Genomic DNA, 27042 nt, shown 5'->3' with positions numbered 1-27042 from the left:
GGACTGGGTAAGAGTGGTCTGCTCAATTCAGACACTCTGTTCATCACCACCCCCTTTTGTAAATCGATTTTGGCCACTATAGGTGTGGCAGGGTATACTCAGACATGAGTCCCTTTCTCACTGCTCCCTCAGGATTCAAGCAAGCCGGGCCGAAGAGGCTGAAATGCCAGAAACTGGTCCCCGGTAGCTTGTCTCCTTTCTGGTAAAGAATTGGCTTGGTAGTTTAGTCTGCCCTGTTCCCATGATGCACTGGGCCAGGGACAGACTGATTTGCATATAGCCAGGTTCTGAGCTGGGATGGGGCAGTGAGATAAATAACGGTGATGGATCAAGCCCTGATCTTTGGACTGGGTGAGAGTGGTCTGCTCAATTCAGACACTCTGTTCATCACCACCCCCTTTTGTAAATCGATTTTGGCCACTATAGGTGTGGCAGGGTATACTCAGACATGAGTCCCTTTCTCACTGCTCCATCAGGATTCAAGCAAGCCGGGCCGAAGAGGCTGAATGCCAGAAACCGGTCCCCGGTAGCTTTTCTCCTTTCTGGTAAAGAATTGGCTTGGTAGTTTAGTCTGCCCTGTTCCCATGATGCACTGGGCCAGGGACAGACTGATTTGCATATAGCCAGGTTCTGAGCTGGGATGGGGCAGTGAGATAAATAACGGTGATGGATCAAGCCCTGATCTTTGGACTGGGTAAGAGTGGTCTGCTCAATTCAGACACTCTGTTCATCACCACCCCCTTTTGTAAATCGATTTTGGCCACTATAGGTGTGGCAGGGTATACTCAGACATGAGTCCCTTTCTCACTGCTCCATCAGGATTCAAGCAAGCCGGGCCGAAGAGGCTGAAATGCCAGAACCCGGTCCCCGGTAGCTTGTCTCCTTTCTGGTAAAGAATTGGCTTGGTAGTTTAGTCTGCCCTGTTCCCATGATGCACTGGGCCAGGGACAGACTGATTTGCATATAGCCAGGTTCTGAGCTGGGATGGGGCAGTGAGATAAATAACGGTGATGGATCAAGCCCTGATCTTTGGACTGGGTAAGAGTGGTCTGATCAATTCAGACACTCTGTTCATCACCACCCCCTTTTGTAAATCGATTTTGGCCACTATAGGTGTGGCAGGGTATACTCAGACATGAGTCCCTTTCTCACTGCTCCATCAGGATTCAAGCAAGCCGGGCCGAAGAGGCTGAAATGCCAGAAACCGGTCCCCGGTAGCTTGTCTCCTTTCTGGTAAAGAATTGGCTTGGTAGTTTAGTCTGCCCTGTTCCCATGATGCACTGGGCCAGGGACAGACTGATTTGCATATAGCCAGGTTCTGAGCTGGGATGGGGCAGTGAGATAAATAACGATGATGGATCAAGCCCTGATCTTTGGACTGGGTAAGAGTGGTCTGCTCAATTCAGACACTCTGTTCATCACCACCCCCTTTTGTAAATCGATTTTGGCCACTATAGGTGTGGCAGGGTATACTCAGACATGAGTCCCTTTCTCACTGCTCCATCAGGATTCAAGCAAGCCGGGCCGAAGAGGCTGAAATGCCAGAAACCGGTCCCCGGTAGCTTGTCTCCTTTCTGGTAAAGAATTGGCTTGGTAGTTTAGTCTGCCCTGTTCCCATGATGCACTGGGCCAGGGACAGACTGATTTGCATATAGCCAGGTTCTGAGCTGGGATGGGGCAGTGAGATAAATAACGGTGATGGATCAAGCCCTGATCTTTGGACTGGGTAAGAGTGGTCTGCTCAATTCAGACACTCTGTTCATCACCACCCCCTTTTGTAAATCGATTTTGGCCACTATAGGTGTGGCAGGGTATACTCAGACATGAGTCCCTTTCTCACTGCTCCCTCAGGATTCAAGCAAGCCGGGCCGAAGAGGCTGAAATGCCAGAAACCGGTCCCCGGTAGCTTGTCTCCTTTCTGGTAAAGAATTGGCTTGGTAGTTTAGTCTGCCCTGTTCCCATGATGCACTGGGCCAGGGACAGACTGATTTGCATATAGCCAGGTTCTGAGCTGGGATGGGGCAGTGAGATAAATAACGGTGATGGATCAAGCCCTGATCTTTGGACTGGGTAAGAGTGGTCTGCTCAATTCAGACACTCTGTTCATCACCACCCCCTTTTGTAAATCGAACATCTCTGGAGGGCAGTTGTTGAGGAGCTAGGTGGAAGATTTATCTCCCCTTAAGAAATGGGTTAGTACTAAAGGTTTAAAATATTTTGCTACTGTTTCTAATTTGCCAATGCAACCCTAACCATGATTATACCATGCTGAATTTGCAGAATGTATTAATGCCTTGCATGAATTGTGTATAAAAACTCTTGGATTTTGGAATTGTGGGGGTCATTTTTAGGTCTCACCTGAGCCAGCGCATGCGCTGCTCTGCGAGACATTTAGTAAGTGGGTTTTCAAAGTGCTACCACACGCTTTTGGTGGCCTCAAGCTTGATGTTACGCACGCGCACAGCCGCCATTTGGCTTTTTTCCATCATGGGTCATATAGTGCATCACTCTTACAGCCCACGGTCACTTTCACTTTCGCAGCCACGCCACTGTCACGGCTGCGCAGCCAATGCATGTTTATAGTCTATCCTTTATGTAAAAATTCACGCTGAGAATGGTTGCTTAGCCATGGGAGTCATGCTGGAATTAGTGTGACATCACCACAAGCTGGACTCTGATTGGGTGTCTGCCAGCTTAGTTTTGCGGTGATAGGTTGACCTTTGACAGAGCTGTGCTGCTATTAGTTTTTAGCTACGTGCGTTTACAATGTTGGGACTTATTCGATTGATTTGAGACAAATAAGAGTACAACATGGGTGTAGTGTTTACGAAACCAAAGCTTAAGAAAGAGAAGATACCTAGAGAGGGACAAAAGTTCCCAATTGGGGGCACGCCAGCATAACAAATATTGGAAGAGGCTGTGTATTATACGTATCTGGATTCCCCAATGGAAATTTTATATACAGAGCATTATAAGGCTTTGCAATTTCCTATGGGGATGTCTTTCATTTTAAAAATTGGATTTCCTGATACAAACTATGTATGACATGGAACCAGTGCTGAGAACTGCACAGTTTGGGGCACTTAATAAATGGGATCGCATCGTAACATAGAAAGAGAGGACAAAAACGAGAGAACTGTGAAGAAATCATATTTGGAGGTTGGTTGGAAGGCACTTCTGTTTTGCCTTCCAACCAGAAGAAAAATTGGAGAGTCGCTATGATGGATTGTGTTAGGACCTATTCTACTATAGTTAAGGGAACAAGACCTACTCTTAAGCACTGGAATGCTGCAGCAATCTACCTGCAGCAAAAAACTCACCATCACCATTTCACTTTTATAAATTCTTGTGGATTTTCTAAAGCTGCTAGCGCCAAGACACCCATTCCTGGGAGTGTATCCTGTTCTTCATCATCAAATAAAGTAACTGTTAAAACATCTACTTTTGAAGAACACAATTAAAACCGAGATAATGATTTGTAGACCAACAATACTAAAGAAGAATTTTTTGCTGGGGCAGAGCCAAGGGAAAAATGGTGAGTCCTACATAGACTGTTAGTATTTTAACAACTCTGTGTGGCAGATGATCGTATGCTTTCTATTTTAAATTGGTTATTTTCTTATATTTTTTATTTTACTCATATTTGCCAACTCAACCAGTTTCCTGTTAGATGTGTATGCTTTTTTTGTGTGTGAATTATGAAAAGTATAATTTTTGTTTGATATAATGTAGGAAATATCATGTACTAGTTTTGATAACGGTTTCATATCATTGATGCCAGCTTTGTTTTTTTATTATTATTTATTTTTATTGATTTAATAGCCATATAATAAATCGCTACAACAACAGAAAACACACAATTGTGGTGTCTATGCAAAAATACAGTCAAATCGTCTTTGTGATTTGCAGCATTAAAAAAATGAGTAATGAAATGTCCGAGAATGAGGGGCGATGCCACCGGAGATGTCTATTATGTCTGGATATTATGTATGGATAGAAATACGCACCATCGGGGAAGAAGGTTTTACAAATTCTCCCAATTATAGTCTTGCATCATAAATCAAGATGACAGTATACTAATATAACACTAATCAAACCTTCTTAATAAAAGAGGAGTTTGGTAGAAGGAGTGGGAAAGGGGAGGACACAGTCGTATTTTTGCACAAGCACGTCTATAGAACGAGAACTGGTTACTTAGTGGAAGGTACAAATTGGTTGTTGATTGATTAATGATGTATTTGACAGCTGCAATTCAGAAGTAGATGCCAGCTTTGTTTGATGTTGTATTGCAGTAATTGTTACCTGGTTCTTCTGGTTTTTGGGAAGCATATTTATGATTTTTGTTTTCCTTCTCAGCACAGATGTTTTTTGCTCTCAAAACCTCCATTAGAAATGTGTCTCTCATGTTCTGTAGGTGAGGTTGTGAATGCTGGGGATGCCTTGTGTGAGATTGAAACCGACAAAGCAGTGGTAACCATGGAGTCCAGCGATGACGGCGTCCTTGCCAAAATTGTGGTATGCATTTATATTTTTTCTTTTGTTATGTTTGGTCTTGACCTTTTAATTTTGAAGCACAGCTATGATCAATATCTACTTTCAAGGTGAGATTCTTTAAAAAAGTTAGTATTGTTTGTTTCAGTGCTGTACATATTAAACATTGTTGGTTTCTAGTACTAATTTACACAAACAGGGACGTGAGAAGGCTTTACTTCTTGCAATGACTGTCTATCATTTACTTTGGAAATGTGTAGTATTTCCATTTAAAACTCTCACGTTAGTAGAGACTAACTTGGCTGGGGTTGAGGGAGAGAGAATCTTATTGGCTCCCAACAGGCATCCTCCAAGAGGGAGGACACCCTTACGCCTAGTTTCTTGAGATGTGCTTTAAGTTTCATACATTTTGTAATTTCTACTTTTCTCCAGATTAAGATGCAAAATTCCAGTTCGCTAACCAAAAACCGTTCTGCTGACAAAATTCACAAATGATCAAGTACAATATTTACACTCACGGTCATAAAAACGTGCTCGAATGACACTGCGATGCTGGAAGGATTATTCAACACCAGACATACATAACCTTTTTTTGTTTAGTTTAATATTTATTAATGTTCTGTTTGAAGGACTTTTATTTGTCGATGACCACCAATATCGGATTGATCACTCCGAAGGCAAAAAACTTCCATGTGTGGGCCTGGATACTGCAGTGCTGGCGTGATTCTATGAGCACTGCCCTTACGTTTTGAAATTATTGGGGCCATGAGTAGCTAAACGTGACCACCCTTTCCTAAGTTTGGAGGCCATTTTAATCAAGTGTTTATAGAGCTGCAGTTACAGTAAACGTCCCACGTGCCCCGAAATGGATACAGATACCAGCAGTGAAGAGGAGAATGCAGAGAGAAGCATCTTTCTTAATGTGCCAAGAACATGTGAAGATGTTGTGAAGCTTCTTTGTGAGTTTGTGTCATTTTCTTTCTCTGTTTTTGTACTTTTCTTGGTCGATAGATGTGTGTCTGTGTGTGTTTTTTTGTGTCTGCTTGTGGTTCCCTCCTTGTGTTTTGTAGCATAAACACAGGCACTGCGACTGATGTGCATTGATGTAAACATTTCTGTGGTTTTCTTTGTTCATATTTTCCTCACGTTTTTGCTTTAGGTTGTATTTTGTTATTGTGTGACTGGATCTCAAGTTTGATCTAGCTTTAAAGTATAATCAGTGTGAGGACACGTCAGGAGATGTCTCTGCTGTGTCGAGCCCGCTCAGAGGGCGGCTATGCCCCACTCTTTACAGATGGGAGCTGTAGCTGCCTGCTGATACCTCCATTAATTAGTAAATACATGCATTTAAAGATATGTAATGGGACTTGACTACCCCGGGTGACTCCTCACATTAACGGCGGAGCGGCCTGATGTTGGAGGAGCGCATATGGACTGACAGCCAGGGGTCCCACAGGGCTCTGCTCCGTCTAAAAATAGTTTATTTTAATTTTTGAGCAATTTCCGTGGTTGCCTGAAGCCGAAAGTGTGCCGCCACCGACGTGGGACGCTATTTTTAACCAGAAGAGCTCAATGCGAGCTGTTTTTCGCATGAATGAATGTTAAACAAATGCCTTTCCTTTCAGCACCGCCGCTGCCTCATTAATTCCCCCATCACCAGGATCACGACTGCCAGTGAACTTTGGGCTGGGCCAGGTTGTTAAGAAGGAGCAGGCGGGTCTCCACGTAGAGGCGCCCGCGGCGGTGCCCGCAGCTCTGCATGCTTGTAGGCCTCACGTGGAAACCAGGCCTGATTGGTTATTGATCCGGAAACCTGGAGACTTGCTCCAATACTGACTTCGACACTTGGCATTGAAAGTCTAATTGACCAATAGCCAGCCAGCAAAGAGCTGTGCTTATCACTGGCTTGACCATGCGTCCTAAATGCCTTCCTGACTCATGATGAGCCAGCCAGAATATAATTGTGGTGCTCTGGAACGCTGCCACTGCGCTAAAGATGGCTGCCGCCCTAGCAGAACTAGCAGCAGAAGAAGCAGTAGTTGGACCTTTTCTATTCAGTCTGTGGGACTCTTGACTCCCTTCGCACCTGGCTGCGCGAGGATCGCAAACCTTGAAACACTTGCTTTTTCCAGCTTTATCAGCAGGTGCCACTGCACGTCATCATTGAATAAATAATCCCTCCATGCAGATCGAGGCCATTTAGTACTAACTCAGTGCGGCTAGGGTAAACTTCATAACTTAACATGAAGGACCACATTCCACCAGTGCTTACTTTGAGCCAGTGGTTTCTGGTGCTCGTCACAAACACTTCATTGTCAACACCGGCGTTTGTGACAGTCTGCCACAGGGTGGTTGTGGTGTTGGTGTAGGAATCAGGAATCAGACGAAGTGGTAGATTAAGGTATTTATTCCAAGTTAGGTTGCAGGTATAAGTTAAGGAGGAAAGAAGAAAAGTAATGAAACCCCACCAGGAGCAGTATGTTCTTGCTCAGCCCAGTTATCAACTGACTCCTAGAGTCCAGTTCCTAGAATTCCATGACATCATATAAATGATAACATTCTACAGGATAACTAGACTGGCAAAGGAGAGATGCCAGACATGACACATCTTCCCCTTTATAATGGAATTGAAAATGCAAAACATAACTGCAACAAAATGAAGATAGATAGGGGATGAAGAAAGAATATAGAAAGAAACTCTAAGGAAGAATATAGATGGAAGAAACATAAATGGAAGAATAAAGACAGAACAACAAGAATGAGAAGAGAAGACAATAAAAGTATGTAGAATATAATGGAAAGAATAGAAAAGGTTATAAGTATACAGAATAAAATGGAAAGAATAGATCAAAAGTATTTAGAATAAAATGGAAAGAATAGAAAAACAAAGAAGTGAAAGAAAGGAAACACATCTTCTCCTTCAAGGACAAAAGAGAAGTAGTCAAAACGTTCAAGGTTATAGTAAAACACACCAATTGGCCAGACTGGTATGAAGACACGAACCGGCGAACGGAAGACAATGGAGAAAAACAGAAAAAGGATTATAAGAAAAGTATCTAAAACAAGAGAAAACACAAGAATCTCCCGGAAAGTAAACATAAAGAAAGGTGAAAATTACACCGAACAGGAATACGAACAATTAGAAGGAGAGAAACAAAAAAAAAACAATTGCCAGAACAAATCTAGACAGACATTTCTAGAAAGAAACCCGTACGCAAGGTAAAATAGAAACTGGCAGAACATTAAAAAAAAATATTAAGAATAGTTGAAGAAAATTTATACGGACTTTAGAAAAGAATGACAAGGAAAAACATGAACATCCACTCACATAAAAGAGAAATGGAAATTACATCACATAGTATAAGCAGTAATCAATTACCAACTGTTACATCAAGAAGAATAAACAGTAATTTTTAACATTACTCAGACTGCAAAAATTACTAAAGGACAACCACTCACCTAAAAGAGATATGGAAATCACAACCTGAAGTTAAAGCAGTATATTTTAAACATTTCCTAAACTGCATATTTTAAACATTTCCTAAAATGCAAAAATTACTCAAGAACATCCACTCACATAAAAGAGATATGGAATTGCATCACAAAGTTAAGGAGTACCTAACCTATAAATGATACTCATGAACATCCACTCACCTAACAGAGAAATGGAAATTACGTCACGAATTCGAACAGTAAATATAGTGAATAATTAATTAAGTTAAAATAATAGAACAGAATGACAAGCAGAGCTGTAATCAAATCTCATGAAAACAATAAATTAAAATAAATAAAGTAGTCACCGTAGTCATGGAATAAGACAGTAGCTCTGTAAACATCTCCATTTAAATATGTGTAGTAAGTAAACAGTACCTTCTCATGAAGATCGTTAAGAAGGGTAGTTCTCTGTGCCCATTACTCTGAAGAAAAATGCAGGAAAGCATTTTGAAGAGACAAATAAAGCGTGCCTATCGCTGTTGTAAATAATAAAAAAAAATAGAAACCAAATTTATTTCATAGCGTGCCTGTCGCTGTTGTAAATACTGAAATGCGACAGGCAAAATTATGCAAGAGCGTGCCTGTCGCTGTTGTAATTACTTAAAGGCAGAAACCAAATTTATTCCAAAGCGTGCCTATCGCCGTTAAAATGCAGAAATGCGACAGGCAAAATTATACAAGAGCGTGCAGAAACTGAAGACTGCAGTCACCAACTGCTCCTTCGAGATTACATTGAAGAATTAATAGTTGACCACAATAGCTAATTATTAATACAATATACATTGAAAATAACTATTGCCGGCTGACAAAGCCAATATTATAACTTTGGGAGCCTGAAGTGGTCCGAATTGTCACACTTGTAGGAATGTGATAGTTAGTACTTGAGCCCTGGCATTAATTTTTAAGCAGTGCATTCCACAACCTCGTGCCTGGCAGCAACTTAAGGGCAATAGGTGTAGATACATCAGTGAGGGCCAGGGCTGGATATTGTAAACAAAAACAGCCAATGCAAAAATGTCGAAACCTGCCTCTCTCTCTCTCTCCCTCTCTCCCTCTCTCTCTCTCTCTACCTCCCCTACCCCCTCTCTCTCTCTCCACCTCCCATACCCCCCTCTCTCTCCATCTCCCCCCTCTCTCTCTCTCTCTTCCCCTCTCCCCCTCTCTCTCTTCCCCTCTTCCCCTCTCCCCCTCTCTCTCTCTTCCCCTCTCCCCCTCTCTCTCTCTTCCCCTCTCCCTCTCTCTCTTCCCCTCTCCCTCTCGCGCTTCCCCTCTCCCCCCTCTCTCTGTAAATTGATACTTGTATAGCGCACTACTCACCCGCAAGGGTCTCAAGGCGCTTGTACGAATACCGCTGTGGAACCCATCCTGGCTTTCCCCGTGAGGCGTCCACTCCTGGGCACCCCCAAGGTGGAGGCCAGGCATCCTTAGCGTTGTGGGGGCCGTTGTGGAGATTAAGCAAGCTATTGCCCAGAGTTGCAGAGTGGGACTCCATGATTGGAATAAGCACCGAGGCGAGAATTATCAGGTCTGTGGAATTTTTGAGCCCAAGACCCGCCGAGGCGGGGAATTGAACCCAGGTCCCGGGCTGGACCTCTGCATCAGGGTCTGCCACTCTAATCATTGAGCCACACTTCTCTCTCTCTCTTCCCCTCTCTCTCTCTCTCTCTCTTCCCCTCTCCCCCCTCGCTCTCTTCCCCTCTCCCTCTCCCCCTCTCTCTCTCTTCCCCCCTCCCCCTCTCTCTCTCTTCCCACCTCCCCCCTCTCTCTCTCTTCCCCTCTCCCCCTCTCTCTCTTCCCCTCTCCCCCTCTCTCTCTCTCTTCCCCTCTCCCCCTCTCTCTCTTTCCCTCTCCCCCCCCCTCTCTCTCTCTCTCTCCCTCTCCCCCCCTCTCTCTCTCTCCCTCTCCCCCCCCTCTCTTTCTCCCTCTCCCCCCCTCTCTCTCTCTCTCTCCCTCAACCTCCCCTACCCCCTCTCTCTCTCTTCCCCCCTTCCCCCCCCTCTCTCTCTCTCCCTCCCTGTGTGTGCTGCAGTTAACCTGCAGGAGCTGAGGAAAGTGACAGGGGCACCGGGATTAGTCCTGGGCTTTCTAAACCGGCCTCCAGGGGCTCAAGACCACTGGGGAAAAAAGCCAGGTGGAATAAATGGGCAGTCTAGCCTTGTAGAGGGCAAATAAACATATTCAACATATAAACAAGGATAGTGAATTAGACATGACTAGGTTACCTACTAATGCATAAGTGAAAGCCCCTCATTTGCAGAATTAAGCACATGGCCTTTTGACTCCATGTGAACAAATTCAGCGTCTTCTGGTCTCTATGCATCTCAAGAGAGGACAATAGAGTTCGATCCCCTATGGGTCTAACTTACGGGCGCTATTCTTTTGCAGCTGGAGCGAGGGTAGATTGTGCCTGGTTTCTTCTCACAAACGCTTCCTTGGTACCTGTGCTTTGGCTCTCTGCTAGAGGTCATTGGACTGCCTTAATGTGGCTTTGACCCAAGATATTTTGCTTGCATTCTGTTGGTACATGTTGATGCACATTAAGCCTGCCCAGTACAGCCGGCACTGCAGTATCATAACTGCATGATTTCTGTCCACCGTGTATGGTGCTTGCTTGAAGCCCTGTTTTCTGCAGGTGGTTGGGATGGTGGTGTCCTGAGAGTAGCAGAAGAGAAGAGACAATCGCACTCCTGAGTGTTGGTCAACTGTTGTCCTTGTATGCACTCTGATAGGTGCAAGTGGATATCACCTTCTAATTAATAGGTGTGTGATTCAAGCACTGTTGCGTCTTCTGACGAGGGAAACATACACACCTAGACACCAAGAAAAAACTTCTTATATGAAAGTCTCTTTGTAATACGCTACAAAACATTTAGTTAATGTTTAATTAATAGTTGAACTGATCTTCATTTAATTGACTTTCAATTCATCAATGATATAGTGTTATATTCACACTGGACAGGTGTTCAATAAGTCTCCATATTTACACAACCCAATGCATTTCGGGACCTGCCCTACAACAGGGGAAATTTCTCTAATGTTAGTAAACGAGTTCTCATCGGAAAGTAAATGCTGTGTGAAACCTGAGAGCACCATAGTCTGGTCCAGTAGCACTTGTTTAATATTTAGGTCTTGCCTGAGCCAGCGCGCATGCGATGCTCTGCAAGGCTTCTAGTAAGGACTTCCAACTCTGACCACACGCACACACGTGTGCTCTTTGTTTTTGCTCACACACTATTGGACTTTGCAAGCTTGTTTCTAAGAAAGACAGCATACAATTGGCCAACGGCGGGTGCATGTACCCTCTTCTCTCTCTCCCCTGTCCTAGGGAGCTCGGGAGCGAGCAGCGGACCCCACACTGTGCCTGCTGCATTCCTTAAATTCTTTGCAATGCGCGCGCTTGCACCACTCATGGGCTTTTATTTATTTTCTATGTTTCTTTCATGTATTACCTCTTCTCTTAAATTCCTTTATCTTTCATGTATACCCCGTTCCATTGTATTCCCTCTTCTTTTTCTCTCCCCTTGCCTCTCTATTTTAATTCCATGACTTTTTCTCTAGTCGCCCCTCATTTCGCATCATTTCCTTTCAAATTTTTAGCTTTGTCCCATCCACACTTTCCTTAACTTAACTCCCAATCTCCTTTCTTTCCTATAGGCGTTATTCTGTTTTCTCTCCTTTACATCTTGCAGAACTTCTTCTGTCCACCCTCGTTTCATTCTTTTATCCAGTATTGGGGTATCTTTCATAGATTCACATGCCTGAATCATTCTGTAGTGGGCTGACAAGACTATAGGCCCAAACAGGCCCAAATCTTAGTAGCCTATCTACCTCCTTATGTAAAAAGAACTGAAAAATAGTTCCAACCAATCAGAAGTCAGCACCCTCTAGAACCTCCCAACAGAGGCAGTTCTCCTCAGATTTTCACCGCACGTCATGTGGAAGGGAGTCTCCCTGAGTGCCTACTCAGTTTTTCTTCAATTTTCTTTCAGAATGTCTAAAAAGAAAGCTCTCTTCAAGACTTGCAGGACCTGTGATAAAAAGAGGGTCCATGTAGATGACCAGCACAAGGACTGCATCTACTGCCTACATCCTAATCATATTGTAAAGGATTGTAGGATTTGTCGAACCTTCCCTGCCAAGACTATCCGGGACAGGGAGCAAGAGTTCTGTTATGGCTCAAATCATCTTCTATAGATGAGGAGGACAGGGCCTCTACATCCAGCAAAAGAGCCAGAACCAGAAACAGCTCTTTTTCTGAGGGGAAAAAACATCATAAACCCTCTCACAGAGCTTCAGATCACTCAAGGAGGTCGTCTTCACCTCCTTCTGGATCACCTTTACCTCCGCCTTCAGATCCTACCAAGTCTTCTGCAACTAAAACAGTGAGTAAAACCCAGGTCAAGACTCTGTCACTGGTGTCTTCTCACACAGTCTCTGTGACTTCTTCTACTACGGTATCTACTAGAGCTATAACTTCTCCGATAGTGTCTTCTAAATTTTCGGCCTCTAAGAAAACTTCTGGGGACACTACTTCTTCAAAATCGTCGTTAATCCAGTCGACGATGGTACCATCAGTGAAGTCATCGTCGACGAAGAGCCCGTCGACGCAAAGTAATCGTTGAAGAGCCCGTCAACGACTGCCCCGTCGACGTCAGCAATCCCGTTGACGAAGAGGCCGTCGACGAAGAGCCCGTCGACGAAGAGTCCATCGACGACGGCCCTATCAATGACGACCTCGTCAATGAAGAGCCCATCGACGGCAGCACCGTCGACGACGAGCCCATCGACAACGAGTCCATCTATGATTCAGTCGGCGGTCGCAACTGTGGTACAGACGCCCACGTCGACGAAGAACTCTTTTCTGACCAAAGGACCTCCTTTACAATCTTGGCCTGGATTACCTCAGAGGTCTCAAGCTTCTCCTGTTGCGTATACTCATTTTCAATTGAAAACGTATCGTAGACAGGAATATACCAACATTTCCCCTTTGTTACCCTCACATATCTTAGAGACATATGTAGAGGAAGAAGATTCTGACAAAGATGATGAGGAGGAGGAAGGCACATTTGGGATTGCGCGCCATCCATCAGAGTTACAAATAAAATGTCGGGATGAGGAGGAAAACTTCCATGAGCATTTTTACCAGGAAGATTTGTCTACACCTTATCATAGACAGTTGCATAAAGAACCAAGATCGGAAGACACAGCTCATCTTCCTTCTTCAGTAATTCAGGATTTACAAGCCATGTTGGCCGATTATCGGCAGAGGTTTTCGCATACAACTTCTACTCCGACAATACCTAGTGTACCAGTGGTTACACCGACTACACCACCACCGCCACAAGAGCCTACCTCACCAAGACACCTTGTAGAACCAATGCCACAAGGTAATCAAGATACTTCATCTTCTGATGACGGAAGAGAAGAAGGCGAATTACCTCATGATGATGGGACTAGAGATCCTTGGGATGACTATGTAATTCTCATGCCGTCGCCTCCTATACCACAACCCTCTGACTCGCCGCTGGAGGATATTGGCGGCTTTCATAATATAATACAAAGAGCTGCTGCGCGGTTTGAACTCCCAGTTACTATTGAACCATCGGATTGTTTCCTTCACAACTGTAAAGAAGGGTATAGGAGAATCACCAGGGCTATACCGATAATAGATTTCATCTGGAAGGAAGGCCTTAAGATTATGAAGACACCTGCCTCTATTCCTGCAGTCCTTCCTCGAATCGAGAAGAAGTATCGGGCAACACCAGATGCTCCATCTTGTCTGCTGGGTCACCCGCACCCTCAATCGGCAATTTCCTAGGCTGCACAACAGAGGGAAAAAAATCCATCTACCCCAATCTCCACACTACCAGATAAAGAGGGAAGACGATTGGACTTGATAGGAAAGAAGTTTTCTACCAATGCTGTTTCATCCATCAAGGCAGCCAATTCTCTGGCAATTTTGGCACCTTATGACCGCCAGATGTGATCAGAGTTATCAGAATTTCTGGAGCTGATACCTGAAGATCGACAGCAAGAAGCACAGAGAATAGTGCTTGACGGAGAACGGGCTGCATCGGAAATAATCGATTGCGCTTTAGACATGGCAAACACTAATTTTAGACAGTTAGCAGGATCTGCTGTTCTCAGACGCCAGGGATGGCTCAGAGCGACCTCTTTTAGACCTGAGGTGCAGACAAAGATTCTTGATATGGCTTACGATGGCGAGTCACTCTTTGGTAAGCATATAGATGACGCTTTATTGACCATCAAAACGGACACGGCTAAGTCGCTGGGTACCCAGCAATATAAGAGGATCCTTCAAAGGATCTAGGGGCCGATGGTTTTTACTCGAGAGGAAATTACCACAATCCGTAAAACAGACAATATCAATCTCAATCTCCCTCAATCTCAATATAAGCAGCCTTATTATCAGTCATCATACAGGCAATCCTCCTCAAATAATTTCTCTCGTCAAGCGGACGCCGGCGATCGAGCAATCAAGGCTGCGACTCCAATAAGCGACAATGAGCTTTGCCGGACGCCAGTTCAACCTTCTTCCCCTCCCTGTGGGTGCGAAGATCTCAGCCTTTTACCAACAATGGAAGAACATCACATCAGATCAGTGGGTCCTCGACTTTGTACAAAGAGGACACACTCTGGAGTTCATAAAGAAACCACCTACAACTCTCCGCCCAATGGTCCCCCTCCCCCTCGTCTTCGCTTATTGTTCAAAGAAGCATTAAAGATGTTCCGCTAGAATGCAATAGAAAGAGTTCCAGTCACGCAAAAAAGGAAAGGATTCTACTCTCGATTCTTCCTCATAAAGAAAAAATCGGGGGGTGGCGCCCGATTTTAGACTTGCGCAGACTCAACCAGTTTCTAAAGAAACAGAGTTTTCGGATGGTGACGTTAACAGATGTGTTGAGCTGCCTCAACGAAGGGGACTTTATGGCTTGTCTGGCTTGTCTGGACCTGGAAGACGCTTACTTCCATATCCCTATTCACCCCAAACATCGTAAATACCTACGATTCACTGTGGCTGGCGTCCACTTTCAATTCAAGGTGCTTCCGTTCGGGCTAAAATCAGCCCTGAGAATATTCGCAAAATGCCTAGCTACAGTCTCAGCCACACTGAGGTCTCAAGGAATACAAGTCTTTCAATACCGCGATGATTGGCTGCTCAAGGGTCCATCAAAGCAGGCTACGAGACAAGCTGTAAAAAGTTGCCTCAATCTATTCTCAAACCCCTCCATGTTCTGACCTTTCTGGTAGCAACTCTAGACACCCAACAATGCAAAGCGTTCTTGACTCAGAATCGACAGAGCAAATTACAAAGCCTGGCATGGTTAATTGCAAGAAAAAAGTCAGTTTCTGTCCGAACATTCGCTTCTCTTCTGAGGATGTGCTCCTCAGCGATCAGTTTAGTCCCACTTGCAAGGCTCAGGATGAGACCACTGCAGGAAGAGTTGCACAAACAATGGCAGCAGCCCGAAGGGTCGTTCGACGATTCCATAAAGGTGACCACACGAATGATACAAGCTCTCCACTGATGGTCAAAAAGAAGCAATCTATCTCCGCGTCTCACGTTCCTGGCCACTTTTCCATAGTGTGTCCTAACTACGGATGCATCTATGGAGGGATGGGGAGGACATCTCCAAAACCTTCAAATTTAGGGTCGTTGGTCTCGACACTATCAGAAAAAACACATCAACAGTCTCGAGGGCCATTTTCCTCTCTCTGCAAGCATTCCTTCCGCGAATTGCGAACTCCTCGGTGCTGGTGCGTACGGACAATTCCACCAGCATGTATTATCTCAACAAACAGGAGGAAACGAGGTCTCTCTCCCTATCGCAGTAAGCTCAAGAGATGTGGGAATGGGTTATCAAGGATGGCATAACCCTTAGAGCAGAACATGTCAAAGGAACTCAAAATTCCCTAGCCGAGAACCTCAGCAGATCTCTTGCAGGTTGCCACGAATGGGAGCTGGAGCAATTGCAAGTGAACAGGATCTTCCGAATGTGGGGAACACCAACTCTAGACCGGTTTGCAACACAACAGAACAGCACAGCAAATGCCTCTATTACGCCAGCAGATTTCCTCAACTGGGATCAAGAGGGAATGCCCTGTCCCTGCGATGGTCAGGGATTTATGCGTACGCTTTTCCCCCGATACCATTAATCCCGAGGGTTCTGCAGAAGATGAAGAGGGAACATTGCAGTCTTATCCTAATTGCTCCTCGCTGGCGGAGGCAGTATTGGTTTCAGGAGTTACTTCTGTTGTCACAACAACATTCGATTCGGCTCCATCCAACATTAACCATGTTGACAAGGGAGAGAGGTCAGATTCTGCATCCGGATCCACAATCTCTTCACTTGCACGCATGGCTCCTGACTTCTTAGAATTCAAAGATCTCAACATTTCTCAGGACTGTAGAGATGTTCTTTCAAAAGTCAGCGCTCAAAGCACTATCAAAACATACCGTTTTAAATGGAAGCGCTTCTGTCATTGGTGGGAAACAAATCACGTACATCCACTTCAGGCCCCACCAGAGGATATTCTTACCTATTTACTATCATTAGCTAAAGCAGGTCTAGTATTCTCATCTATCAAAGTCCATCTTGTTTTGATTTCTAGATTCAGAAAGAGTTCTAACAAGCCATCACTTTGTTCTTCGTCACAAACAATTTCTAAAAGGGCTATTTCGAGCCTTTCCTCCAGTTCGACCTCCACCTCCAGAGTGGGATCTCAATACAGTTTTATCTCAATTGATGAGGAGACCTTTTGAACCAATTCACAAGACTGATTTAAAATAATTAACCTGGAAGGTAGCGCTTTTGTTAGCCCTCACCTCAGCCCGGAGGGTTAGTGAAATCCAGGCTTTCACAATATCAGAACCTTTTCTTCATTTCTCTAAAGATAACGTTACTTTGCGAATAAATCCAAAATTCATTCCAAAGGTACCATCTCAATTCCACCTGAACCAGCCAGTAAAGCTTAAGACTTTTTCCCCGGATCCAGTTACACCGGCAGAAAAAGCTTTACATTCTCTTGATGTGAAACGTTGCTTGAAGTTCTACCTTCAAAGGACTAAGGATATAAGGAAATCTAATCATCTGTTGATCGCTTATGGTCAAGCCACGATGGGACAAGCTGATACAAAAGCAACGATAGCCAGGTGGTTATCTTCTGTCATACAATTTTGTCATGATAAAGCCAACAAACCGTTGCTCAGAAAGGTTAAGGCGCATTCAACCAAAACTATGTCGGCTTCTACAGCCTTGTTTGCTGGGGTCACATTGGAGAACAGTTGCCGCTTCGACATGGAAGAATGTCCATATGTTCACGAAACACTACTGCTTACAATCTGCGTCGCAAGACGATGCAGCAGTGGGAGAAGCTGTTCTTCGACATCTTCTTCATTAAGGTTAGACTTTTGAAGGTCTCTCATATTACTTGCTAATATTTCTGATTGTCAAATTTTATTCTTAAATACGAAATATGTTAAATGGCTATAATTGTTTCATATCAGAAGATTTTTGCATTTATTTGTATGTGCATATTTAAAGTGCTCTATATAACCTTCAGGATGAGTGGGGGATATTTAGATTGACGTTTTGTCTCCCACCTTCCTCAAACGACATATTTGCACTTACTGCTTGCTACTCTGATTCAGGCATGTGAATCTATGAAAGATACCCCAATACTGGATAAGAAAACAAGTTACTTACCTGTAACTACAGTTATCGAGTATTGGTATCTTTCATAGATTCACATTTACCCACCCTCCTCCCCGGGCAGGACAGTTCTCTAATGGGAATACTTACTCCTCACTTGTGCTAAGAATATCTGAGGAGAACTGCCTCTGTTGGGAGGTTCTAGAGGGTGCTGACTTCTGATTGGTTGGAACTATTTTTCAGTTTTTTTTACATAAGGAGGTAGATAGGCTACTAAGATTTGGGCCTGTTTGGGCCTATAGGCTTGTCAGCGTATTACAGTTTTTACTAAGGCATTGCTATTGTATATTTGTTAGGGTACCGTGGGACTCCCGCCTCGGCGACGGGGACTGATTCAGGCATGTGAATCTATGAAAGATACCAATACTGGATAACTGTAGTTGCAGGTACGTAACTTGTTTTCTTCTCCTCGCCTGCACCCTCCTACCCAACTCTTGCCTCCCGAACTCCTACAACCTCGTGTAATTTCCATGTGCACAGTAGTGATCTGGTCTCTTCTGTGTTAGAGGGTTTTTCGCATAGAAATTGACTGAAAGTCCGGTGTCTTTCACAATCATGTGTCAGAATTCAGTGCCTGGAGGCGTTTCATATGTAGGCGCTATAGCAATGTATTCATGGGCAAATTCCTCCCCTAACGCTGCATTACTTGCACCTCAGTGTCCCGGTTCCACCCACTATCCCTGCAGTATTCATGGTCTTCTTGGATGATACTCAGCCCTCACTGAGACTCTTGTTTTAAATGTTTCCTCCTGTCTTTTGTCCCACAGGTATCCTGGGATTGGAAATTGCCTGCCCCTTTGTACAATGTATCTCCCTGGTTTTATCCTAACTGTATCCTCCTCCCACAAAGTCCCTTGTTTACCTCCTATCTATCCTGTAAAGCGCTCTGATACCCTCACTGGTCTGGTTTGTGCTCTATAAAACTCTAAATAAATAAATACATTCAGACACTGCTTTATTTCTGCAGTGTTTCATGTAAAAAGTGTTAAATGTAGAGGAAGTCTGCCGATTGATTTTCTCAATAGCTGGGGAATTCCAAGTCCGACTAAACTGCGTCCTTCCCTGTGGCTATAATATACCCACTATCCGATTTGACTGCCAGCTCTTTTTGACAGTTAAGTGTTGCATGTACGATCTGTCACAAGGGGCCTCTGGAATTATGTGGCAAAGGAGGACTAAAATAAGCCATACGACTAATTCAATCAATTCAATTTCAATTTATAAACTTTATTCGGTTCTTAAAAAGACACCATAAAAGCACAGGTACAACATACACAAGTTAAAAAGCAATGTTAAAAATATTTAGTCTAAAAAATATAAATGTTTCAGATTTTATGTACTTGATGGAAGGGCCAGGATAGTTTTAGGGAATTTAAAATGTCCAATGCAATTTTAAGGGACAATATCTCTGGTAGTCCTCAGTCTTGTTGCGATCCGGATGAAGTTTATCGTGCAAAATAAAGTGTAGGCGTCCTCTGCTTCCTTTAAAAATCTCAACGCCAGTTTCGCTTGCTTAAATCTTTGCTCCTTCAGGATACCCACCAGGAACTTGCGTCTTGGCATCGCGTAAAAGGGGCACAGTAGGACAAAATGAAGGGTATCCTGCGGAGATCTATGATCGCAGCCGCAGGTACCCTTCTCCTCCACTGTGCGGGTAAATCCAGATGGTACTGCAAGGATGTGATGTAACATATTGATTCTAAACCGGGTTATGAGGTAGCGATCCTGCGCATTGTACATGACCCTTAGATAAGGTTCCATACCTTGCTTCGGTGTGAGATTGTTATAAGAGAGATTGGTGGGTTTGAGCCTCTCTTTTTCTGCCCTTGTCAGTTTCAGCTGTGCTAACAAAAGATTTTTGACCGAGGTTTTGCACTCCGAGGTTAAGGAGTCGGGGGCTAAGAAGTATTCAGAGCAGCCAATCTCTGTTAGCGAGTCTTTAACAAATTTCAACCAGGGGATTGCATGACCCTTGTCTCTTTTGAGGCAATCCTCGATAATTTGTCTGGTTAGGGCCGCCTCGGGGTTGGTCCATACCTTCACCCAAGCCAGAAGGGGTTTGATTTTAATTTTATCCTCCAGGAAGGGTTCTCCCAGCTCTTCATGTATGATGTGAGCCGAAACACTCTGTGGGACTTTCAGTATTCTTCTTAGAAATTTATTCTCTTCCGTCTGGAGTGGCTGGATTTTTTTCCCCAAAAAGCCCCACACTTCTGCTCCATAATTTACTTTTGCACAGCAAATGGATCTATATAAGGTCAAGATTTGTTCCGGGGACCATTTCCCTAGTCTCTGCCCATACCCCATGATTGCTCCTACTGCGGCCGCCAATTTGGTCGAGTGTTTTTCAATCAGGGGTTTAAACGATAGGTCGTGGTCAAATAATACCCCCAGATATGTGAAGGACTTGACCTGGTCTATTTTGTGTGACCCGATGTTATAAGAGAAAGATCCTTTCGTTGGTTTCCCTGATGTCATGATAAAGGATTTTTCCAGGTTTGTTGCCAGGTCCAATTTGTCCATGAATTTGACGAACCCATCGATTAATTTTTGTAGCCCCAGGGGTGTTCTTGAGAGCAAAACCGCATCATCAGCGTAAAGTAGTACAGGTACTGCTCGATGACCGATTTGGGGTGAGTCAACTTTAAGTTTAAGAAGGTCCTGTTCCAATGCGTTGATATAAATGGAGAAAAGGAATGGGGCGAGGATGCACCCCTGTCTTACTCCACTGTTGCAACTAAAGGGGTCGGTCTTTTTTCCTTCCTGACTGTATCTCACGCTTGCTGAGGTGTTGCGATGTAGATTTTGTAGGGTCTCAACTAGGGAGTGGTCCACACCTAGATCCATTAGCAGAACCCACAGCTTTTTCCTGTTTACGCGGTCGAAAGCCGCAGAGAGGTCCATGAACCCCATATGTATTGCCCCCCTCCCGGCGATGGTGTATTTTGCGATCAGGAGATATAGATTTAGGCATTGGTCGGTGGTAGATCTGCCTTTCCTGAAGCCATATTGTATTTCGGAGAGGATTTGGTGCTCCTCTGCCCAATCTTGCAATCTTGATAAGATGACTCTACCCAGCACCTTAGCCGTCACATCAATAAGTGAGATGGGTCGGTAGCATTGGGGGTCGTCCCGATTGCCTTTTTTGTAGATAGGGACTATGGTCGCCGTTGACCAGGACTGGGGGAGGCCTGCCTCCGCTGCCTCATTTAACACCCTCGTGAGTAGCGGAGCCCATAGCTCTGGTTTGCTTAGGAATAAATCTGGTGGTATTCCGTCCGGACCCGGCGCCTTATTTTTGCTTAGTCCGGTTATTCCTAATTCGACCTCCTTTAGGGTGAAATTTGGTTTAGTGGGCTGATGGGCCTTGGAAAGCTCCTCTTGGGGTGCATGATTTGAATGGTTGTATAGGCTGTGGAAGTGTTTTTGCCATTGCTCCGGCAAGATGGTATTCAGGATTTTTGGGGCTCCTTGGTCCTGAAAACATGGGGCATTGATCACTTTCCAGAAGGCAGTAGAGTCCTTTCTTTCTGCGGCGTCCCTTAGGTCTACCCAAGCCTGGTTTTGTATGCTCTGTTTTCGTGCCTTCACGGCTTTTTTGTATTCGGCTCTGTTCCTTGCCACCTTTGTTTTGTCCCTTGGTTGGGCATGTAGACTGTCCTTCAGGTTTTTAAGCGCCTTTGTGCATTTGGAATCGAACCATCGGGGGTTTGTGGGCATGTTATTATTCTCTCCCTTGGTTCGAAGGGCGTTATTTACTACCTGCGCTATTTCTTCAAATGCTTTCACCACCGCACCTCCAGTTACGCAGGGGTCGAGACATTTGTCGATCGCTGCTGATGCTTCACATAAGAGTTTTTTATAAAAACAGTTCCCATCAATATTGGCCCATTTAATTCTTCTGCCCTGGTCTACCACTCTTTCCAATGTGACCTTTCCCTTTACCGCTGAACAGACAAAACCTTCCATTTTGATGATCACCGGATTGTGATCGCTGAAGCTACTGGCCTCTATGAAGTTTGTACTAATGAGTCTTTTTAGATGAGCCGAGACTAGTGCAAAGTCAATATAAGAATGACAGCCCCTGCCTTTGAATGTTGGAGTAAGTTCTCCTCTCTCGTTTAGGATGGCAAGATCCATGGTGTGGGCAAAGTTGTGCCTTTTCATTAGTCTCTCTAGGTCCCAGCCCTCCGGTGAGTGGGTAAAGTGTGGGCCTTTCATGATTGTGCATTTTGACCAGTCATTATTGGCAGGTAAAAGGTTTTCGCAGAGATGGCAATTAAAATCTCCCATTAGAATTAAATTCATGGGCTCTGGTGTCTTAGCTAAAAAGTTCAAGCAAGTCTCAAGTTCTTTTATAGCTACTCCCTTCTCCGTTATGGCCGGTGTATTATACCAATTCATTAACAGGAAGGTTAAGCTTGGCGAAGTGAACCTTAGCACCTGAAGGTGACGTGTGACCCATTTGGTGTTGGACCAGGTGCCATCAATGTCTAGGTGGACATAAATCGCGAGCCCCCCACTCGCTCTCCCTGAGGTAGCCTTTTTTGCAGGAACGAAAAAGCTTTTATAGCCCTCCATGCTATATTCGTGCGGTTCAGTAGCCCAGGTCTCTTGGAGGCATAGGATGTGGAATTTCCTTATGTAGCTGAGCCAGTCGTGAGATATAAACTTTGTCGCTAACCCTGCGATGTTCCAGGTAGCTATAAGTAAGTTATCATAGGTTATTGCCTTGAGAGTCCTTCTACCTTCGCCTTTCGGTGGACTTAGTTGTTTGTCCTTTGCGGGTGCGACGGCCCTGCTTAATTGTGGCCCGGGGGGGTTAACGATTCTGTTCTCATAGTGTGTCCCCTCCCCTATGCCCTGGGTGCTGGTTGGTGGTGTACTCCTACCTTCTGTGATGTACACAGAGTCCTTGAAGTCAGGTAGTCCGTGGGTTACTCCCACTTTGTCCCCTAATGGTGTAAGGCTTGGCTCGTTCCTGCTTTGGTTTAATGGTGGGGAGCAAGCCATTCTCTGTCAATCCACCCCTTCAAGTGTACTGAACCTGTTCCAATGGTTGTACTGTGTCAGTGAAGAATCATATGTAGGAAAAACTGGGAATACAGGGTTTGGCCTTTGCCATTGAGGGGGGCCATATTGGAAGCCCGGGTGTGGTGTTCTGTTCTGAAAGAAATTCTGCCTGGGCCTTTGAGGTGCCAGGGGATAGAAATAAGATAGATGGACCGGGTGGATTTGTGAGCGGGTATAACTCGGGGGGGCATTGCAGATGAAGTTGACTGCTGTCATGTCTCTAAAATTCACCGTGATGATGTCTCCCGCGATGGTCTTAGTACCTTTGCCAATCCACTCGCCCCTTCTCACTGAGAGGATTTCCCCATAGATGTTTGGGGGCAGGGGCCTATGTATTTGCAGCCACTGAGCGCATTTGTTTTTTAGTTCAGTTTGTGATTCCCTTTGGCCCTCCTTAAGTGGGGGCACTCCTGTAAGGACAACCACAAATGGTAATGCCTCAGGGGGGAGATTAATTGTCCGGAAACGTGTGGCTGTTCTCTTATCGTTTTCGGTTGCCACGGTGGGGGTGCGGACGGTCTTGGGGTCTGCCTTCGGGGTTTGGGCCTTATTTTCTTCAAGTGTTAGTGAAGAGCTAGGTAAAGGTTTATTATTACCGATTAATGATTGATTCAATCAATTAGCAAACTGTTGCAGCATACTGTGACAGTGTACACTTGCTATTTTGTCATTTTATTAAAGATGAAGGTTATAGACTATGAGGCAAATGCAGTACATTCTAACTGTATGGAAAACACTGCGGATTCAAAATCGCATAATTCCATTGGCCCTGACTATAGCACGACTTGCAGGAATTAGTAGATCTGATAGCAGGAGGATAATGGATGTTCTGCACACATAAGAAAGTGCCTCTTGTATTTTATTAAATAAAATAACACATTTATGAGAGACATACCATGCCCAAAACCTTTTCTTAGTGGCTATAATTTCACCCGCCCCTTTTCTTTTTTTAATCTTCAGTCGTATCTCGCTTTCCCTTGCTTTCGCTCCCCATGCTCCTCTACCGCCCACTTCTCTGCTTCTCCACCCGTCTTTCTTACTCCTCTAGATCTGGCTGTCAGCCCTCTTACAAATAGTTATCTTTCTGCCTCCCCTCTATGCGCTATCACGCCATTTCTCTAAGTTTCCTGGGTCCTAGGGGTATCCTAGCTCTTGTCACACAGGTATTTTGCATCTTAATTGTAGAAGTACAGGCAGAGACTGTGCAGCCTCGAAACCGGAACACCCAGAGAGGCCTGGAGAAAGATGTGCCTGTGGGAGTATGGATACAGGAGGTAGAATCCACAGCTTCTGGACTCGGCTTTCTTTAGGCTCGAGGCACTAAGGGAAGCTCAGGCCGAGTCAGTGGTGGACATCTGACTGGAACCATGCTCAAGCCGTCATTGGCTCGCTCACCACTACCCAGCCTTGGTTGAGTTCTGGAATCTGACAAGTGTAGAATACACGTGGGTCAGCTTCGTATCAGCCAGCCAGGCTAAACGGTGGTTAACTCTGGGTGACAAATTCACAAATTGTATTTGTCTATAAAGATCCGATGAATTATTCAGAAAAGAATACTTACTTGGTGTACATCTATTTACACCTCCGCAGTTGTATGCTAAGAGTCTGTCCAATTACACAGGAGTAACTTTACCCTAGGGGTAGGACGTAGACTTTTTAACATGTGGTTAGCCTTCTGAGTTGGTGCCCACATGGGACAACATATTGCCATGTGCTCCATGAGTGGTGTATTTTCTGTGTTTTACACTTACTCTGTGCAATGCACACATGCACTGTGTTCAACTTACACCATGTTTCCCGGGTTTTACATGTATTTGTGCTCACTGCAGGTGACTGTGTTCTACCTCATGATCAAAGATCCAAATCCTGGCACATTCACTCAGCCTTTCATTCTTTTTGAGGTCGAGAAAATGAGTACTGGTGACTTTGGTAACCAAAAGACGCCTGATATTCATTACCAAGATGCCTCTTAGCAGCTGAAAGTGCACTTTACAAATACACGTTATGTTATGTTACTACGATGAACTGCCCCCACCTAACAATAAAAACTATAACAAAAAAGCATTAGAACAGGCAGGGGAAAATTTACAGAATTGCATAAATAAAAAAAACTAAAACACATTTTTGGTGTTAATTTTGTTTTTTATTAGGGTACTTCAGTTGTATATAATGTTTTCTAGGTTATATATGCGGTGACAAAAATGGTTATAATACTTTTTTATTATAACATAACTTTTAGATATGCTGCTTAACATTCACAATGCTCTACAACACATATTAAAAACGTTAACCAAGCCAATATCTCTGTCTAAATACTTAAAAGGCCCCAAAGCGAGACCTATTGGCTATGCCAATCCTTGTTATGGAGAGGACTCGACCTATAGCAGGTGGACCTGTGCTGTCCTTAGTATGGCTTGCTAGTTTATGGCAGGCTCTGCACCTCACCCGGCGGCTTAGCTTCTGATCCTGAGAACTCTGCCGCCCAAATCAATGTGCGGAAGCGCTGAGCAATCCTACTGTAAAAAGAAAAACATCTCAGACCTCTGAAAGACAATGCGTACCAAAACCAATAGTCATTTCCCGGAAACATTTGCATAGTGTAAATTAGCCAGAATAACAGTCCCATAAGGTGTACAGTGGGCCTTCATTCCCTGAATGAATGAATGAATGAATGAAAAGCATCTTATCATACTGCTGCTTCCAAGGAAGCTAATATAACCATACACATGAACCTGACCGCGTCTCTCTAAAAAGGAAGGTTTAAAGATTGGGTTTAAAAATTTCTTCCACTTCAGTTCCCCGTAGACTCCTGGGTAAAGCGTTCCACAGCATAGCAACCCAGACACAAAAATATCCTGCCCTTGCTGTGGCTTTGCTAATCAAAGGAATCTGCAGAAATCTCAGACTGGCAGAGCGAGGAACCTTACTAGGTACAAAAACTCAAACTCTTTCCTGACAATTCCAAGGGATTCTGTTCTGTAGGGTACTTTGAGTTATTGTTAGAACAACACATGCTTGGACCTGCTCTTCTGTGGCTGCCGCATCATAGGCACACAGACCAACCCACGCTAGTGCAGGATTCTAAAATAATTTCACGTGAGGAACTGCCTGCGTAATAGTGCAATTTACACTTCAGACAACATTAATAGGCATAACCAATCCAAACCCCACTGACATCTTTTCATTCCTTTTATCTTTGGGAGGAATGTACCCTGCTTTGCCTATTTCTGCCAGGTTTTCATTTTTTCACAGCAGCGTAGGTTTTTTGGGTGTTTGCTCTGCGTTTGGGGTATGTTGTCCTGGTCTCAGAGACCTGCATTGTTTAAATAGTAACTTTTTGTGCTATTCAGAGCGCCTTTTACTTTAAATATCCTTCCATGTTTTTACAGGCTATACTGCCACCTTCAGAAATCAATGTTTGCAGGAGGAGTCTTAGTTTGTGATCACATTTTTATAGCTTCTTCCAATCAAACAATTGTGAGAAATTAGAACGACCTTGCCCAACAATGTGGATTTGTTGAACTCATGTTTCGGTCTGTATTCGGGAGGCCCTGGAGAGCAAAATGAAGACTAATTGAGTAAAGGTCTGCGGACAGAGTCCACATAGTGGCAGTTACTGTCGCAGAGGCGAGGCAGAAATTGTTGTTCTTAAGCAGCAAATGGCACAATGACAACTATGGAAAGTAGAGCAGAGGATCCCAACAGTCGGTCCGGCCACAGCAACTTCATCTTTCGTGGTTTCCAGAACAGGCTGAAGGACCCACATTGCCTTCTACACTGCCAGAGTTCTGGGTCGTGCTGAAGGGGCGTGAGCTTTGGTCCCACTTATATAATAAGTTAAGTCAGGTGGCAGTACACTAAGTACCATAGTTCGCATGGAAGGTATAATATCGGATTCCTGGGCTCTACTGACTGAACCAGACAGTGGGTCCAATGTTGCTCCTGCTTTTAGCTGGGGCTAATGAGCCTCTGACTTGACAGCTGCAGGGGTGGGGAACTTCATGCAGAGGGTATTTGAATGGGTGACATGACTCATGTTGTTTCCTTTTACTATGACAACTGAGGCACGTCCCTACTGTTTGCTCTGGAGCCGAGGTGAGCATGCGCTCCCACTAGACATGGGGCTGGAACATCAATGACCTAGTTTTCTATGTTTAGAGATATGGGTTTCTTGTTGACTACAAGGCCAATACTAGCTCAATGTAGGTAGGATAGTAGACGATTGAGTCAGTCGACTTTTTGAAAACAC

General features: G+C 44.4%; 1 protein-coding gene across 2 annotated transcripts in view; it reads left to right on the top strand.

Annotated features, from left to right (window-relative positions):
- PDHX (pyruvate dehydrogenase complex component X) overlaps nucleotides 1-27042 on the top strand; it is a 798051-nt gene that overhangs the window by 371563 nt on the left and 399446 nt on the right. For both annotated transcript variants that reach the window (XM_086959546.1, XM_086959547.1), the window contains exon 3: nucleotides 4415-4515. In XM_086959546.1, coding sequence (XP_086815672.1) covers nucleotides 4415-4515 — 101 coding nt within the window. The remainder of the gene's footprint in view (nucleotides 1-4414; nucleotides 4516-27042) is intronic.

Source organism: Lissotriton vulgaris, chromosome 2_2 (genome assembly GCF_964263255.1).
Source record: "Lissotriton vulgaris chromosome 2_2, aLisVul1.2, whole genome shotgun sequence".
NCBI classification, from domain to species: domain Eukaryota; kingdom Metazoa; phylum Chordata; class Amphibia; order Caudata; family Salamandridae; genus Lissotriton; species Lissotriton vulgaris.
This window is presented reverse-complemented; position numbering and strand designations above follow the sequence as displayed.